At 35.1% G+C, this 17,150-nt stretch overlaps 2 protein-coding genes across 2 annotated transcripts in view; both read right to left on the bottom strand.

Moving 5' to 3' along the window:
- Positions 1 to 17,150, bottom strand: part of LOC105208497 (PRL-1 phosphatase) — an 88,712-nt gene that overhangs the window by 39,311 nt on the left and 32,251 nt on the right. The gene's annotated exons all lie outside the window — the stretch shown is intronic.
- LOC114803551 (uncharacterized) lies at positions 131 to 667 on the bottom strand. The gene has a single exon (XM_054226990.1). The coding sequence runs from the start codon at positions 393 to 395 to the stop codon at positions 159 to 161; it is 237 nt and encodes a 78-aa protein (XP_054082965.1). The 5' UTR covers positions 396 to 667; the 3' UTR covers positions 131 to 158.

Here is a 17,150-nt window from a genome sequence, read left to right as displayed (position 1 = left end):
AGACCAATACCCGCTTGCTGCTTTGCTGGCTCACTTCCGGCGTTTCACAATGGCGACGCTTTGTTCTTGGCGTTTTCGGTTTGATTTTTCGTAGATATTTCTTTTAATTTTTGTTAAGCAAAAAAATTCAACCTTTTATGTTAGTTTAGAATTTAGTTCTATTCTCCCGCTAGACGACGCGATTGTATTTCCATTAGATATCGACAGGTGTCAATTCTAAGTCGTTGATCGATCACAACATTCAACAGTGTGGAGTTGCTGCGAGATGAGCACAGTTTCATCATTTGATGTCGACTGATGCGGCCGGTGACGTTCGCTGTACGTTGCTGCCTAGCGACTTGGCAAAGCTTGGTGACTCGCACTCGAAATGGGAGAGCGTAGACGCTATGCGGCATATCGCGTTGGTTGCGGTTGTTCGGCAATATGTGTGTGTTTCACACATTTGTATAAGCTCGCGAGCGCACCTCCCTGGGTGTTGGGTGGCGCTCTCAGTTAATCTGTGTGTTGGCTTTTGGCATTTTTGGCTTTTGGCAGACATTAACCGGTTTATTTGCAACAACAATACTAACATCCGTTGGACACACCCGTAAATTGTGTAAGCAGTGAGTGTAAGAAAGAGAGAGTGACCGAAGTGAGCACGAGTGCGAGAGCTTTGCTTATAGGAAATGTTCTGCGTATAGCGTAATCGTGTGCTGAGACTTTATAGTAGTATTTGTACAGAAAAAGTCTCCAATACAGGGTATAACTGATTTTATTAGCATGAATATAATTTTCCTCTGCATATATTGTGTTAGTAATAACTGTAAATTAAATATTTTTGAAATTTCAAAAAACTGTGTAATAGGAAAGATGCTTTTGCGACCAATATTATGCAAAGGTTTTTCTAAACAGTAAGCACGATTTGAAAAAAGTGCTACGAGAACCGGATATAATTAAAGAACACTCAATGAATTAAAAAAAACAATGATTTCTCCAAAGTGTAACAAAAAAATCGAATTAAAACGGGATGCTGAAATTTTCAAGAAACCAATTTTAGGTCGGAATTCGTCTAACCTAACTCAAACCAAGGCGCTGAAGGCATTTAGAATAAAAAATTTAGCTTTTATAATTAAAATTGAGTAGGGATGCCAGGTTAGTCTGGTAGGTCAATATGCACCACATAGACCAGAGTTGGTCTTTTGCGATGCCAGATGGAGTGCCGTCACATAGTCCATGAGGAATAGTCATCCATTAAGAAGTCTGCGCTTGAAACATATTTCAAACGGATTTGTGGTTTCACTATCGATATTTTTTTCAGATTCCCATATTGTAAGGTCCCAAAGGCTGGAGCCGTTGCCTTGACAATGAGCGCACAAGAGTTCACTTTTTCTCTGGTACTTTGCTAATGACATTTTATATCTCGATCTGACAGCCCCATATTAAATCGTGTACCGCTACCAGACAGTGGCCAATTAGTATTATATTTCAGCCTATCCTGGACTACAGTCGCTTCTATCGATTGAGAGTAGGAATTTGTGTATTTCTGATCTACTGCTTCACCCATGGCTTCAGCGATTTTGCACACCGGTATATTTTTCCAACGCATTATGATCTATCTTGCCTTGCTCCTGTCCAGATCATCATACAGAAAAAATGTAGTAAAAAACTACATTAATTTTTCGTCAAAAATTCAATTGGTCGTAGGCAGGAGTAGCAGAAAGTATCTAGAGAGTTCTCACAAGGTCAGAGTTCGTTATATCTCGTATAAAAATATCGAGTCAATCGGGTCTTCATAACTTAAACAGACTTGAGCTTATATACAACTGAGGACTGTTTACTCAAAACAGCTTGATGTTTGGGTGCCGAATGATTTGACACAAAAAAAAAACCTTCTGGACCGAATTAGCGCTTGCGATATGCGGACTGGCGACGAAAAATGGATCACATACGACAATATCAAGAGAAAACGGTCGTGGTCGTAGGCCGGTGAATCGTCCCTAACATTGACCAAGACGGAATTGACGGCCAGTAAGGTTTTACTGTGTGTTTGGTGGGATTGGAAGGGAATCATCCACTATGAACTGCTCCTATATGGCCAGACGCTTAATTCTACCATCTACTGCGATCAACTGGATCGCTTGAAGCAGGCGATCGATCAGAAGCGTCCCTAATTGGCCAAAAGGAATGGTGTAGTGTTCCACTAGGACAACGCCAGACCACACACTTCGTTGATGACTCGTCAGAAGCTTCAGGAGCTCGGATGGAAGTTTTCATCGCATCCACCATATAGCCCGGACATAGCGCCAAATGATTACCACCTGTTCATCTAGATTATCGAACGAAAAGGCGATATTTAAACTAAATCCGATCACTGTAACACTGTTTTCAACTGAGGGTCTCATAATACGACCACTTCGTATACAATACCAACATCATTGAACCTCATCAGTCGATTATAAGGACGAATACCCGGACAATTTTTTGAAACAACTTGAAGTGTTATATGACCTCAAAAGTGGTAGAAATCAGTATATACCTTCTTCATACCGTGTTTCCATTTGTTTTTATATCACACCGCATAATTAATTCCTATCGAAACACCCGTTAGTAATGCACAAGTTTTTATAGGAAGTAAAAAATAAATTTGGCAACCATTTCTCTTTGTAGACATGGAGTACGGTACTCAACAAATAGCAAGTACTCATTTAATTATCAAAAGCCAAAAAGAGAGCGTGGAATTGCGGACAGCGAATGCAAAGAAACGTATGTGTGTGTGAGTAATTGAATTTGCAAATTTACAACTATAACCAACACATATGTAGCACTGGCCGCTCCTGTTCTGCTGTAAATGTATGGGTACGTGTGAGCAACTAAAATGTGTGGATGAGGTTTATTCAACTCGAACTTGAACTGCAAAGTGAAGAAAAAAAGCATTCACAAAATAAACGCAAAACAAAGAAAAACACGCAACGAAAAGCGAACAAACACGAGGGAACAGCACAAATCGAAAACAAATACAAGAAGTATAGACATACATAAGTACATATGTATGCGCTGCAAAGGCAAGCAGACAAAGGACGAAAAAACACGAAAAAATAACGAAAAAAAATGCAAATACGAAAATTTTGCGTGTGCTTATTAGTGTTTCAATGTGTGTTTGAACAAATTAAAAGCGAATTTTTTGGCCACAAAAACGTGTTTACATCAGTGATTAAAATTTGTCCAAAAAAAAAAACTATATGTTGCTGCTGAGCAGTGAAAGCGATAATTTTTCCGAAAAATGTTTTTTGGCTTTAATCCTCATGTACTGAATGCAGTGATTTTCGTTATTATGTTTACTTTTATTCAGCGTAAATCGAACTTAAAGAGAACTGTTATCCACAATCAAGTGACTCGTTTCATAGGAATCTAGTCGAAATCGGACCATGTCTTCCTTAAACCCTTTTTATTTCGTCACTTCGGTTACTTTTATGCCATGAAATCGGACGTTATGTTAATAGATTCCCATAATGGATTTTACAAAAATCGTCGGTAGACATTGCTTAACTCTCATATACCAAAAATTATGACTTTTATCCCACTTAAATCGGTCAAAATATTGTCTGTATGATATGAACCCATGATATCGATCCCTTCGCTCAAAAATGGACGCCAGCGGATATAGTGATTTTCGTCAATCAGGTTACTTCTATTTTCCATCAATCGATCTAATACTAGATTGCTATAGTATTCCTCCGATATAAAATATGAGATCAGTATCCTCCGTCCTTCCTCTACAGACAAGTTAACATAACTGGTACTATTACACACTGTAAACTCACCAATATTCTCCGAACTATTTAGAAAAAGTTATAAGTCACTAGACTAGTTAGGCTAGAACTAGCTTCGTCTATTTGATCCTTCTGAAACTCCTACTTTTTCCAGGATTATTCACTGTTCGATTTCGCCCGAACTCATCCACCCTTCCATTTGTGGTTTTTACTTCGATTGTCTGTTTCTTGACCACAACAGACGTGAGTTTCTTACTTTATTGGACAGCAAGTTACTAGGTATAAAATAGGAAGTAAGAACAGGTGTAAGACTGTAAGGTTTGGCCCCCCCTATGGAACGCTTTAAAAGTAAAAGCTTGTTTGAAAGGCTGGAAAAAAATTGTACAAGAAATAAAAAAATAATAATGAATTTGTCAGTCAAAAAGAGAGACTATTGCCATTTCGTGTAATGTCCTTGAATGCTAACTGGCGTCACTTACTAGCATATACTATGAAAAATAACAAAATGGTATTTACAAATACGAAAGACACGCAAACTGCCAAACAACTATCGATTGTAATCGTAGACGACAAATTCTCGGAAATTATTCGCTACGTCAGTGGGAAACTACTATAAAATGGGAAAGTGTCGAAGGCAAAAAAAAGGAAAGACGATATTATTGATTTTTAAATTGCAAAAAGACAGCGAGAAAACTGTTCACGGAAAGACAAAATGTGGCGACCAACGGAAGCGGTGCAGCGTAGAGCCACACTGTCACAGGAAGTAAGTGAAAATTAAGTGGGATGTGCACGATGTCGGCGAAGAATGACTGCTGGTGGTTACTTAAAAGCGCTATCCTTGGAAGTAATAAATTTTGTTGTTATATTTTTTTGGCATATAGAATTAGTAAATATATATAGCTACAAAGTCAGGGACATTGGAGTGACACATTGCAAGTTCGTTGAAATGTTTATATGTACGTAATACTAATACAGTGGAACTCTTCTAACTCGAATCATCATAATCCACAAAACAACTTCGAGTTAGAGAGACTTCTGCGTTATAGAAATTTTCATTAAAACACTTTGCTATTGTTTGGCTCTTGACGTCCATTGCCAATTTAAGAATTCGAGTTATGGAGAACTTCGACTTATAGTTTGAGTTATGGCAGCAAATTTGTATGAAATTTGATTTCTAAACGCTATTGCCAATTCAAAAGTTCGAGTTATGGAGATCTTCGACTTATAGAAGTTCGAGTTATGGAAGTTCCACTGTATATAAATTTGTAAGAACAATTAGTGGTAAACTGTGTCTGATACGAAGTAATAAATACTATACATACTGCACACTCACGGAATAGATTTATGGTATTATTATTTAGAGATATTTGATTTTAGGAACACAATATAGTTTTGACCATCAATTTGTAGTACGGTTTTTAATTTGTAAGGTACACTAAATAATACCGATGGTTCGCTAATTACGTAATGCGAAAACTTTCGAACTTCTCTCTCAAGTAAGATTTATTAAAAATCCCTGTAAGTCTTTGGACATCTCTAGGACTAATTTTCATTCAAAATTAACCAACTTGAATATCAACATCTTTTACCAATCAGGATAAAAAAACTTTACAAGGAAAACTTTTCAAAGAGGGGTTCTCTTTGGACATCTCTCGGACTAATTTTCATACAAAATTAACCTACCAATTAACTTGAATATCAACATTTTTTGCAATCAGCAAAGTTTCTCTACAGTAAGCTTTTATGGACTTTTAAAAGCTTTCACTACAATTATATGAAAGTTCTTCGAAATCCTTCTTGGCAGTTTTATATAGAAGACATTACTGGATTCTGGCAGCGGATTTAAATATGGTATATTGTAGGTTCATATAGTGGAACATCCATGGATGGATTGCAATAAGCTTCAATGAAATTTTATAAGCTTTCACCATAATTCAATGAAAGTTTTTCGAAAGCCTTCTGGCATTACTGAACTCTAGAATCGTAATTTACCTATGATATACACGTTTTATCGTGAGTCAAACAATTGTATTAAGGTCCATTTTCAATTTTATTAATCCGCTACAATTCACTTCGACGTTCAGATGATGATAACATAAAGATGGTAAGGCACTATATGTTTCAGAAATGTCATTAGACGATTTATGTTGTCGTAAGGTCAATGTTCGACCACTAAGTAGTTTAGCTAGTATACTGTCAACTATGGACCGTCTTGAAAGTGGAACCAAATTAAAGGACAACAATATCAGGAAAGTCAATGAGTAAAAAAAAAAATAGATGAATACAATGTTTAAAAAAAAAAAAATTTCAGTTATAAGAAGTTCACTGTATTGATCTGCCTATTATCGTCTAAAAATAAAATTACTTGCTACAAAAATTATTTTTTTTTATATTACTTATGCAACAACCACTTTTATAACAAATGACTGCAAATCTAATGAACCTGTCTTGCTGCTTATAATCCACTAACACGTAAGATTATGAGTTTTCTTGAAGCCACTTCGAATTCGAAATGGCATTTGTCCATGCAGACAAGTGGCTTTGCAGTGCACAATATTTTCCGTATAACTTGTATGTAAGTATGTATGTATGTATATCTGTAAGCTTATAAATACAAGTACGATAATTTCGCAATGTAACGAGTTGTCACTTAGTTGTCATATAAATATGTATATTGCATGTCAATGACAAATTAATTAAATAAAAAAAAATTGCAAACATGCATACATATAAAATGGGCGCCCGGCTTGGGTGTGCTGGCATATAATAGACACATGTAATATGTATGACTGCGACAATTTATTTTATTTTTGCCATGCATGAGCGACGCCGTCAACGACGACTAGAGCAGCTTCATATTTACTTTTCGTCGCAATTTGTGGGAGTCAACACAATAATAAGCAACGCAAACACACAACTTTTTTTTATTTATTTATGTTTTTCTTTAATTTTAGAACTTTCGTTGCTTTACTCCTTCGCTTTTGATTTGCGCGCAATAATTTGCTTGGCAGCGTTTGTATTTTCCAAGAACTTTTATTAACGTCACAGCGCTGTTGGCCTACAATTGGAAGTATACTTGCCTTCCCACATATAAATATACAGCCAGAGATTCTTATCAAATTCTTGCTAATGCAATGGTAAAGAATTGTCGGTGCATTATGCAGTTGAGTAAATGCGTTTAAATGCATTGCATCAAGTTTTTTATAAAAAATTTAACTGGTAAATCTGTGCAATTTGAAGGTACAAGGTTAATTTAATATTGGGTGTCACCCGAAATTAATGGCAACCCTGAAAGTTCTTGACAAATGTCTTATTAGTTACAAAAGCTAGTTACTAAACAAATTTAAGTCAGGGAAATAACAATAATAGAAGTTTTTATGCCCTTGAAAGATAAGAAAAGCTGATTATTCAATGTTCGAGGTGTGTTCAAAAAATAACGGGAATTTTCGTATTTCAAAAAATATTTATTCATTCTATTCTTTTAAATAGCCCCTATTAATGCGAGCGCTTCTTCCAATTCTCGAAACACTTTTCAAACTCAATTTTTGGTATAGCCTTTGGTGCTTTCAGTGATTTTTTAAGTTACTCTCAATTTATGAAAATTTGCAAAAATCACACGGTCAGGTCTGCCCAATATGAAGCCTGGGTCATCTTACAGTATTGTTTCTGGCTATAAATTCACGAAAAAGCAACAACAATCGAAAAGCTTATAAAATCACGTCAAACCTTCGCGGTTGATATGCAGACAAAGTAAGCAAATAATACAGCTGAAAATAATATCGTACTTCAGTACTTTTGCACTTTTGGCGAATTGAAAATTTTCAAAATTCCCGTTATTTTTTGAAGATATATACTTCATATTTGTAAAATTACTAATAACTGATTGCCGATTTCTGACTGAAAGCTTCATTACACTCAACGTTCTATAGGGATATTCAAAGTCAAAGAAAGCGTCGAACTTAACACTCATCTCACTAAACTTCAATTTTGAAGACCGAAAATCCTTCGGTTCTTCGATTGCTTCAGAGATTAAATCTCTTTGATATGATTTCTTCGAAAATATCTTTTTTTTTTCTTCGACCGAACTGGTTATCGAAAAAAAACATAATTTGTCAGGGAAAATATAATATTTAGGATTCCAACAAATCTCATTTATAACATATGTATTTTAAAGCAAATTTTTTTGCATGCCGTAGATTTTTTTTTTAACTTTTTATTACAATTACTCCTCAATAATTATTGACGTCAAAACATATAATCCCTTAATATTCTTTTTCATGCTGAGTTTCAAGAACTTTGTGGTTAATTATTTACCCCTAAATGACTTATTAATAATAGTAATATGACTAAGAATCAAACTGTTATAATAATACGTCTTATTAAAGCAGATTATATATATAATTTCATTGCAAGTAAGACATAGGCCTTACCATGTCTACTGGGATACTAATATGTACATCTGGTCTAAGTTATGTAATATAAATAATCAAAGATTGAGGAAATATAATATGCCAATCTATCTACCCTATCTATAAAGAACTGAAAGAGTTTTCTTTACGAACCAAACACAGAAAGGTCTTTGATATTAAAGTAAAAATCATATAAAATTATGAAATTTATACAATTGAGGTTAATGAGTTTCATATGGTTGAAACAGACATATAATTTAACAATTAAGGATTACGCAACTACTTGCTTTATAAGGGGTTTTTCGATAAGGTAGCTACAAAAGTAGACCGATAGGGACAGTAAACAACAAGTATTTTGTCCCGCTCTTTTGACATTTCTCTTCAGTAAGGTTTGCCATTTCAACATGGGAAGATATACGATCCAACAACTTACTACCGAAATTCGCATTTAATGGCTTCCTTAGGGGAGTTACGTTCAATTTATGATGAGGCTCATTTCTGGTTGAATGAGGCTTCGTCAATAAGCATGCGTTATTGGTCAGGCAGCAATCCACACGCACTCTATGAGTCACCATTGCATTCCGAAAAAATTGCGGTTTGGTGCGGTTTATGGGTCGGCGGCGTCATTGGGCCGTAGCTCTTCCGAGATGATCAAGACCGGCACGTTACTGTGAATGGGAATCGCTACCGCTCAATGAAAATCGAATATTTTTGACCCGAATTGGACAATATAAGACACACAGCGAATGTCACAATCGATTTATTGAAAACCAAGTTTGGTGAACGTGTTATCTCACAAAATGGCCGAGTAAATTGACCGCCTCGGTGGTGCGATTTGACGTCGTTAAGACTATTTCCTGTGGAGCTACGTCAAGTTTATGGTCTATACCAACAAGCCATCGACGATTGATGAACTTCGTGGGAATATCGAACGTGAAATTGCAGCACTATCACCCGAGTTATGCTTGATCGAGTTGAATCGAGTTCCATACATAGGGGCACCGAATGTAATTCCACAGGATTAAAGAATTTCATCGACTTTTGTATTGCTCATATTGAAAGCCCTTTATGATGGTAAAGTAATCTATTTTAAAGAATAAGAAAAGGCACCGTAACATTACGTTTGGTTCATCACACAGCGCCAGTTTTGCTTACCAAAAAAGGCCCAATGAGAATGCAGCTCTATAAATAATTGATTCGAAGATGAAAGAACTGTTAATTTCTCAAAGGAAGTTGAGAACAAGTTGAGGTTAAGGAAATATGTTTCATGACTACCTTCTGATTTTTAGTAGAAATCTAAATCAAATACAATTTTTAAAAGGTATTTTTAAGACGATTGGATGGCGTTTAAATAAAAAATATTAACAAATACTGGAGATACATAACCTCAAAAGTAGTAGTATAGTTTACTTTCGAATAGAAAAACAAGATTTTTTTAATTTCGACCGAGCTGACCGTTCTTTAATAATATTTCACAAAATTTACCTTTTATGTTCCAATATTTTGAAAAAATATTCTAAAAATAGTAGTTCTTAATGCTTACCTGCAAGTAAAAAAGAAAATATAAAAATTAATGATTAGTCAAAAGTTTTGAATAAGAAATAAAATTTCATTTGTAAAAAAATGAAAAAAAAAATTGTGTTAATAATTGTTGTTCACACCATGACGTTGCCAACGACACAAAACTGCTGCGACAAACAGAAAACTTCGCTTTGAAATCGAAACCGAAACAGCGACTTACGTAGTCAACGCGTGCGGTAAACGTCGCATGGGATCAATGAAGCGCGCGAAACGCCACGCCACATAAGATACCAGAAGGCACAGTCGTATGTCACGGTGGTCGAGCGTGCAGTTTTTGTGGCGAATAAACAAAATTAAATTTTTTAAATCAATAAAATAAAAGAACAAATCACATGCCGTAAAGAGGAGGTTAATGCAAACCTAAGCAGTAACAGACTGATAAAAAAGTTTGCAGGGCACAAGAGTGTGTGAAAAAATGTTTATATATAGAATCGAATATTGCAGTAATGCACTTTGTATGTCGTGTGCAGCGAAATTATTTGTGTGAGTATTTGATTTAAAAGGGCGAAAAGCACTTAATATGAGTTTGAATGAGAGTCAAGTGCAAAATGGCGCGACGTGGGAGAGATAAAAAGTGTTAATAAAAATTTATAAAAAAAGGTTGATAAAAGCGGGGATGCGACAAAGCCAATAAATGCCAGTGAATTACTCTAGTGCAGCGAAAAGTGCAAAAATATGGCGCTGCGGTACAAAAAAGATAATAAAATTAATAAAAAAGCACGCAAATAAAGTAAAATTTATTGCAGCGAAAATAAAGAGAATCAAAGTCAATAAAGCGTATGCATATTTGCGGTGACTAAAAACCGTATCAAATTCACACCGCAAACGTACAGCATTGGATTTACGAAGTGTGGAAATATATACATACGAAAGTTAATGCCATATAATATGCATTGTTTTTGATGTCACAATAAGTCATACTACATGAACAAATAACAGGAAATCATTTGTGTTTGTCACCAAGCGCGAGCTTAGTGAGTGATGAGTGCGCCGCCTTAGTACGCGGTACTTATACACGTATAGTCACATAATATTCAGTGAGCACGCGAAATTGTCGCGCATCGTTGCATTTTCGTGTGAAACGCAAGTAAAAACGTATCGAATTCCATGGCTGACGTTTTCAATGTCAAAAAGCCAAACGACAAGTTTTGTGTTACATTTTTTAATGAAATTTTTATCATATTAATTAAATTTAATTATTGCTTATTAAGTAGAGGAAAAATTTGCTGTTAATTTTATGTTTTAAAAAGGAAATTTCAATATTGTGTAAATAAATATTTTGATACGTGGGAATAATATTAAATCCTTCTTCCAAGTTTTCGGTACCAATTTTGTGGTAAGATTTGCCTTATAATGCAAAAAAGGCTTCACTTTCGGCAATTTCTTTCAGCGACTACTCTCATGCGGTCTGAAAAAAGTTATTGGAAGCTTGACAGGAAAGCTATTCGAAGTCCAACTCGACGAATGTGACAGTTCTTGGCTGGATTTAATTCGGGTTCGTTCAGTATACGTAGGCTCAACAGTAGTGGGAACGGCTGTTAGCCTTTTCGCACAGCCAAATAAATTTAGTACATTAAGATTTTAATTGAGAAACCAGTTTTTGCCTTTCACACAGCGGCTACTAAGATTAAGGATCAGCTGTTATACATTTTTTGCTATTGTTGTTCATAAGAAGTTGGTAAGTTTCATCGGCTGATTGCTATTTTTATCAATAAACACTGCCAAATTTACAGCGTGGACAACTACCTGCAGAGTTGAATTCCAGTTTCAACTCGATTTGCATTCAATTAAAAAATAATGTAGTAAAATAAGATTTTTCTTTTCTACGGTAAATCGGTCAATTGATTAATTAACTCAAAGGCTATTAATGCTTTAACTTCATTTTTGATTATTAAAAAATTTATATTTTTCGACACATGTTGTTTTTCGAGCGTTTTGTGAAATGGAATCCAGCCTGATATATAAGTTTTCGAAATAAAACTTTAATAAAATTCGGAGATTACACCACCTCAAGATATATAAAATTTTGCTAAATCATTTCGTACACAGAACGAATAGATCTATAAGCATTATTGTGGATGACTTTCAGGAAATTCTTTTAATACGATTAATCGTGATACGTCGAGTTCGAAGAGTTTGATTATAGAAATTAAATAATGAAAAGTGCATGCCTCAAAATAGATAGAACAGAAGGGCCGAATAAATGATAAAATAAACTAAAGTCAAAAAACACTGGTAAGAACAGTTTGAGGGGTGATTAATATCGACAATAGCTATAAGCCTAGAAGTAGATTCGGTTGAGATTCAAAACAGGGTTTCAAAATCCCTAATCCAGTGTTATATTACTGAAATTAATTAACAATATTCATATTGATTTAGGTTATATAGTTTCTGGGCACTAAATATAACTCTGAAGCTTTCAAATTCTATAGTTCAAAAGAGACGATCGAAATTGATTAATTTTTAACATTCAAATAGCAACAATAAACCATCACTTCAGTGCTTTTAATTTATACAAGTGGAATTGAGGTGGAAATGGGTAGGATACTATGCCCGATTTTTAACTAGATTATTACACATTGTATTGTCAATATAGAAAAAAAATGCGTTTTAACTTAAAATATATATATATTTTAAAACAACATTTTATTTATTACACCCGATTCATAAATTGGGCACAGTATTTGAAATTTTGGTAGTACATGTAATTTTTTTTTTTTGTGAATGAAACTTATTATTTTTAATTAGTATATGAGATAGTTAATTCACAACAATAAAATAATAAATAATAATAATAAAATAAACTCAAACAGCAACAGCAAACATGACATAGGACTTATCAGATTAGATATTGAAATTAAGTACTTTAACGCAGACAAACAAATACTTTTAGCCAAACAAAGAAAATATTTTCAAGGCGCTAGCTTACGTAATATATACGAGTTCCTATTTGTATAAAAAATACATATAAATACAGTGATTTAAATTACAATGCATAAATCAATGCATACTAATGCTCAGTACTTAAAATGACTGACGTAATGACTTCGACGCACCTAGGTATATGCTTAATTGAGTATACATAATTACAAGTATAGATATATGTATATATACCGAAGTCTCCAAATTTTGTTGCCAAGCGTGAATATACTACCAAGGTGTAACACGCCTCTTCATACATATGAAGGTGGTGGCGGCAATGCGGCTTTGTCTAATTAAATTTCGCATACTTCTTCAGCTGTAAGCGATGGCAATTAAATCCATATATGTATTTTATGTAAATAGAATAGCAATAAAGCGAAATTAAATAGCAATTCATTTAATTCGTCATAAAATAAAGACGGATATTATAAAGCGTATCGGGAGAGCTACATACTTAAGAGAGCATTATACTAAAATAATTCTTAAGCGGTTACCCAATGTAATAAATGATCTACATACATACCGCTTGCCTTCGCATAAATTTAATGATTTTTAGATGACAGCTCACTAATGAACTGAAAGATATTGCGCGGATATACATATAAATTTAAATTACGTGAAGTTCAGACAACATTTGTTACGCATAAATAGACACTTAGCTATCAATCTTATTGAGTTGTCTAATCTTGAGTCAAATACCTAAATATATTATGTAAATAAGTACAATGAAAATTGCAGCAATTTATACGTTAAATAATTTACTCACCGCCAAGAAGCTTATTATTTTATTACTCTCGAGAATTAATTAAGATTTATGACAGCTGATAACATTTGGCGTGTAATAAAGTGGCGTTGAAATTGACATAAATTAAAATTAGCATTGTGATTAATAAATGAGACACTCTAAACGAATTTCAGTAATGATAAGCTACACCAAATGAAACTAATTGACGTCAAGTAGCAGTATGTTAATTTAGTCAATTAGGTATTGGTCAATACTAATAGCGTTTTCGTACAACCAAATTAATTTTGCCTTTCGCACAGACGGCTACTCGATTAACGATTTTTGTTTTTTTGTGTTCATAAGAATTTGGTAAGTTTCATCAGAAGATTGCTATTCTATCAATTATTACAAATTTCAACGTTGGATAAACTACCCGCAGTGTTCCATTCCATTTTCAACTCGATTTGTACTCGATTAAAATTAATGTAGAAAAATGAGATTTTTCCTTTGTATGCTAAATCGATCTAAATCAGCGTTTTAATCGAGCAAATGCGGTTATTTGATCAATTAATGATCATGTGCGAAGAGGCTATAAGGTCCAAAGAGCTCAATTAGCTGTGAAAATTTAGACATAAATTCACAGAATTTTTTTTCAATTTAGATTCAACAATTAATATTTGACAATTTTCTAAACTTGTTTTGATATAAGAAAATTTCATGTGAACTTTAATTAAGAATTTATTGGTCGATAAATAGGAATTTTGATTCTTATCTCTCTGTAGGGATAAATAAAAGAAAACAAATGCTAATTATGATAATTTGGGTGATCACACTTCAGGATTGGATTTAGATCAATAAATTGTGAATTAAATACTACCGGAACATTAGAGCATTTTTGCTGGTAATTAAAACACAATCAAGGAATTATTAATTGAATTGCTTAATTAAGAATCGGTTTGGTAATTAGAAGTACGTTAGGAAAAAAATGCTAATTGACACAATTAAGAGGCTATCTGAAACTAAAAAACCTAACTGTAAGCCTAATTTATTTCAATTGAATTTTATAAAATAGAATTGATTGAATTCAGTCAGAAATATTGAAAGCTCCAAGTTTGAAAAACTTAGGAAGATCTGAATTATGAGTTCGAGCTTTGCTTTCTCGACCAAAAGTTGGATTGTTTCATAATACGTCCCTAAACTGATCTTAGTAGGAAAAGCTAAGGAATAGTGACTATTTAAGAAACTTTAAAAGACTAATTTCAGGCACAGTTTTCCCAGTTTAAAGGATATTTTGTTACAGTATACTTTACACATGATCCATATTATATCAAATTATTGGATATAACTTTGATATCAGTAATAATCATCATCAATACAAACAGCACTTCCTCCTACTCAACTGCCAAACATGCAATTCAAGCGCGCTTCAAATTGCAGCTTAAGAAATCCAAGCCATTTTTGAGGTCACTAACCGAGCCACAAGGCCAAATTCACTTGCACCATGCCATTATGCGGCGTGAGGAAACGGGCTACTAAGTAATTGACTATAAAGAACTGCGAGACAAAAAAGAAAGGAAAAACTTGCAAACTCGCAGAGCAGAAAAAACAGACGAGGAGCACATGCGACAGATTGCGGGCGTAATTACTTTAGCTGGAACTTCTTTTGTGACAACATGGCAAATTAGACAAAAGTTGATGCGACGCCAACTGCCACTAACCAAGAAGAAGAGCATGTCCACGAAATAAACACGCTTTCAGGCGACAGACGACAGCCGAAAGACGAACCGCGCCAATTCATTTGCGGTCAAAGCATTGAGTGTTGAATACTAAGAGAGGACATTAAAGCAAACCACAACTATGGAATGGCTAATAAAATTGTAAAGAAGAGGAGAAAGAAAGAAATTACAAATAATCCTGAAAAAAGAACAGAACTACAAATTGGCAACAACAAAATGAATGGGGTTAACTTGTGGTATGCAGCGCTTGAGTGGAGCTCGTACTGAATAAGCGAAGGACAAAGCGTTAACTCGAAAGGACGGTTACCACAGAGAGTATAAATTTAAGAGCATTAACGCAGCTACCACAACAGCAGTCATAGTAATTAATACCACGAGTTTAAGCGATAAATGAGAAAAGCAACACACTAGCAAATATGCGGGGGGGGGGCAAGGAAAGTAATACTTTCCAAAAAAGGGACGACCGACAAGCAAAACTAGGAGAAAACATACAACATTAACAAATATAGTGAGCTAGTATTGCTTGGGAGCGGCACTTAAACACACACACCGACGAGGCCAACGTCATCAAGCTTTGGAAGGACAACGAGACGACATGCATATGCAGATGTGTGCGGCGGATCTTCTTTTAGCCGCAGCAACATAGTTGCCACTCCACGTCGTGTGGACATGTTAAAAGCGGTAGGAGCAGCTGCTGATTGTCTGCTTCAACAGGCGGCGACTGTGGTACGCACATCCAGACGAACGAACGAACGTACGTACTCACGACGTGACTGACAATCATAAATTGCCAGTAAAGTTTATTGTCCTCTCATGTTTGGGGCACAGTCAAGGCAATGCGCCGGCTCCAGCGACAATGAGCTGGAGTGCTGCTCATACACGTCCATACATACAAGGACGAAGTTAACGCTGGCGTTCGTTCGAGGGCAGACGTGTCACGTTGAAGGGCGGACTTTTGAAGTTTGCTTTCGTTTGTGTGTGTGTGTGTCTGAGCTTCCGTGGCAGCCTTGCGGGTGTGTTCGTGTATCCCCGTAGGAATTGACTTCATGGTTAATTGCTTTATTTGATTGAATGTGGTGATCCGTAGTGAGAGTATGATTTCGGAGAACAATAAATATGCTGGAAATAACTTTTTGGAGGTTAAAAATTCTAAAAAAAACCGGACACCAATTTCAAATATCATTTCGAAGGATATATGAAGGATTGTTGTTCAGTATTGTTTGGCATTTCATTATGGAACGACTTACGCCTGAAAAACGTTTAAAAATTGTTCAGCTTTATTACAAAAATTCAACTTCTGTTAATAATATGTTTCGCGCTTCGCTCAACTTATGGTGAACATAATCGCTAACGTACTATTCGCAACACCATCGCCCATCTTGAGACCCTTAATTCATTATTGGATAATATTCGAGTGAATAGACCACGTCCAGCACGCAGTGAAGAAAATATAGCAGCCGTAGCTGTTAATGACCACGAAGACCGTGGAGAGTCGATTCCGCGCCGTTCACAGCAACCGTCGCACGTTGGGTTATTTGACCACCGACTATTTGATGCCTGAAATTAAAGCTCGTGATCTCGGTGACATTTGGTTTCAACAAGATAGCGCCACTTCCCAAGCAATGGATTTATTGAGAGAAAACTTTGGTGAACAGATAATTTCACGTTTTGGGCCGGTCGATTGGTCACCTAGATCATGTGCTTTCACACCGTTAGACTTCTACTTGTAGGGCTATGCAAAGTCTAAAGTCTATGCAGACAATCCCGCTTTGATTCAGGCCTTGTAGTAAAACATGATGTGTGTCATTCGCCAATTACCAGTCGAAATGCTCGCTCGAACGAAAATTGGACTTAACGGATGGATCACCTGAGAAGTAGCTGCGGCCAATATCGAAAGGGAGAGTCTTTAAAAATTAAATGCAAAAGAATGTCCTTTCAAGTGATAATAAACATTCCCCTTTAAATTTGTATTTTTTTCTTTGAAAAAGTAGAAATGGATCACCCTTTATATTTATTTTTCATATTGACC

The sequence above is a fragment of the Zeugodacus cucurbitae genome, chromosome 3 (genome assembly GCF_028554725.1).
Source record: "Zeugodacus cucurbitae isolate PBARC_wt_2022May chromosome 3, idZeuCucr1.2, whole genome shotgun sequence".
Lineage (NCBI taxonomy): Eukaryota > Metazoa > Arthropoda > Insecta > Diptera > Tephritidae > Zeugodacus > Zeugodacus cucurbitae.
Note: the sequence above shows the minus strand (reverse complement) of the source record. Positions and strands in the feature narration are given on the sequence as shown.

What these genes read in the sequence shown, in the direction of transcription:
- LOC114803551 (XM_054226990.1), bottom strand. Translation starts at nt 395, where the DNA reads ATGCCGCATAGCGTCTACGCTCTCCCATTTCGAGTGCGAGTCACCAAG.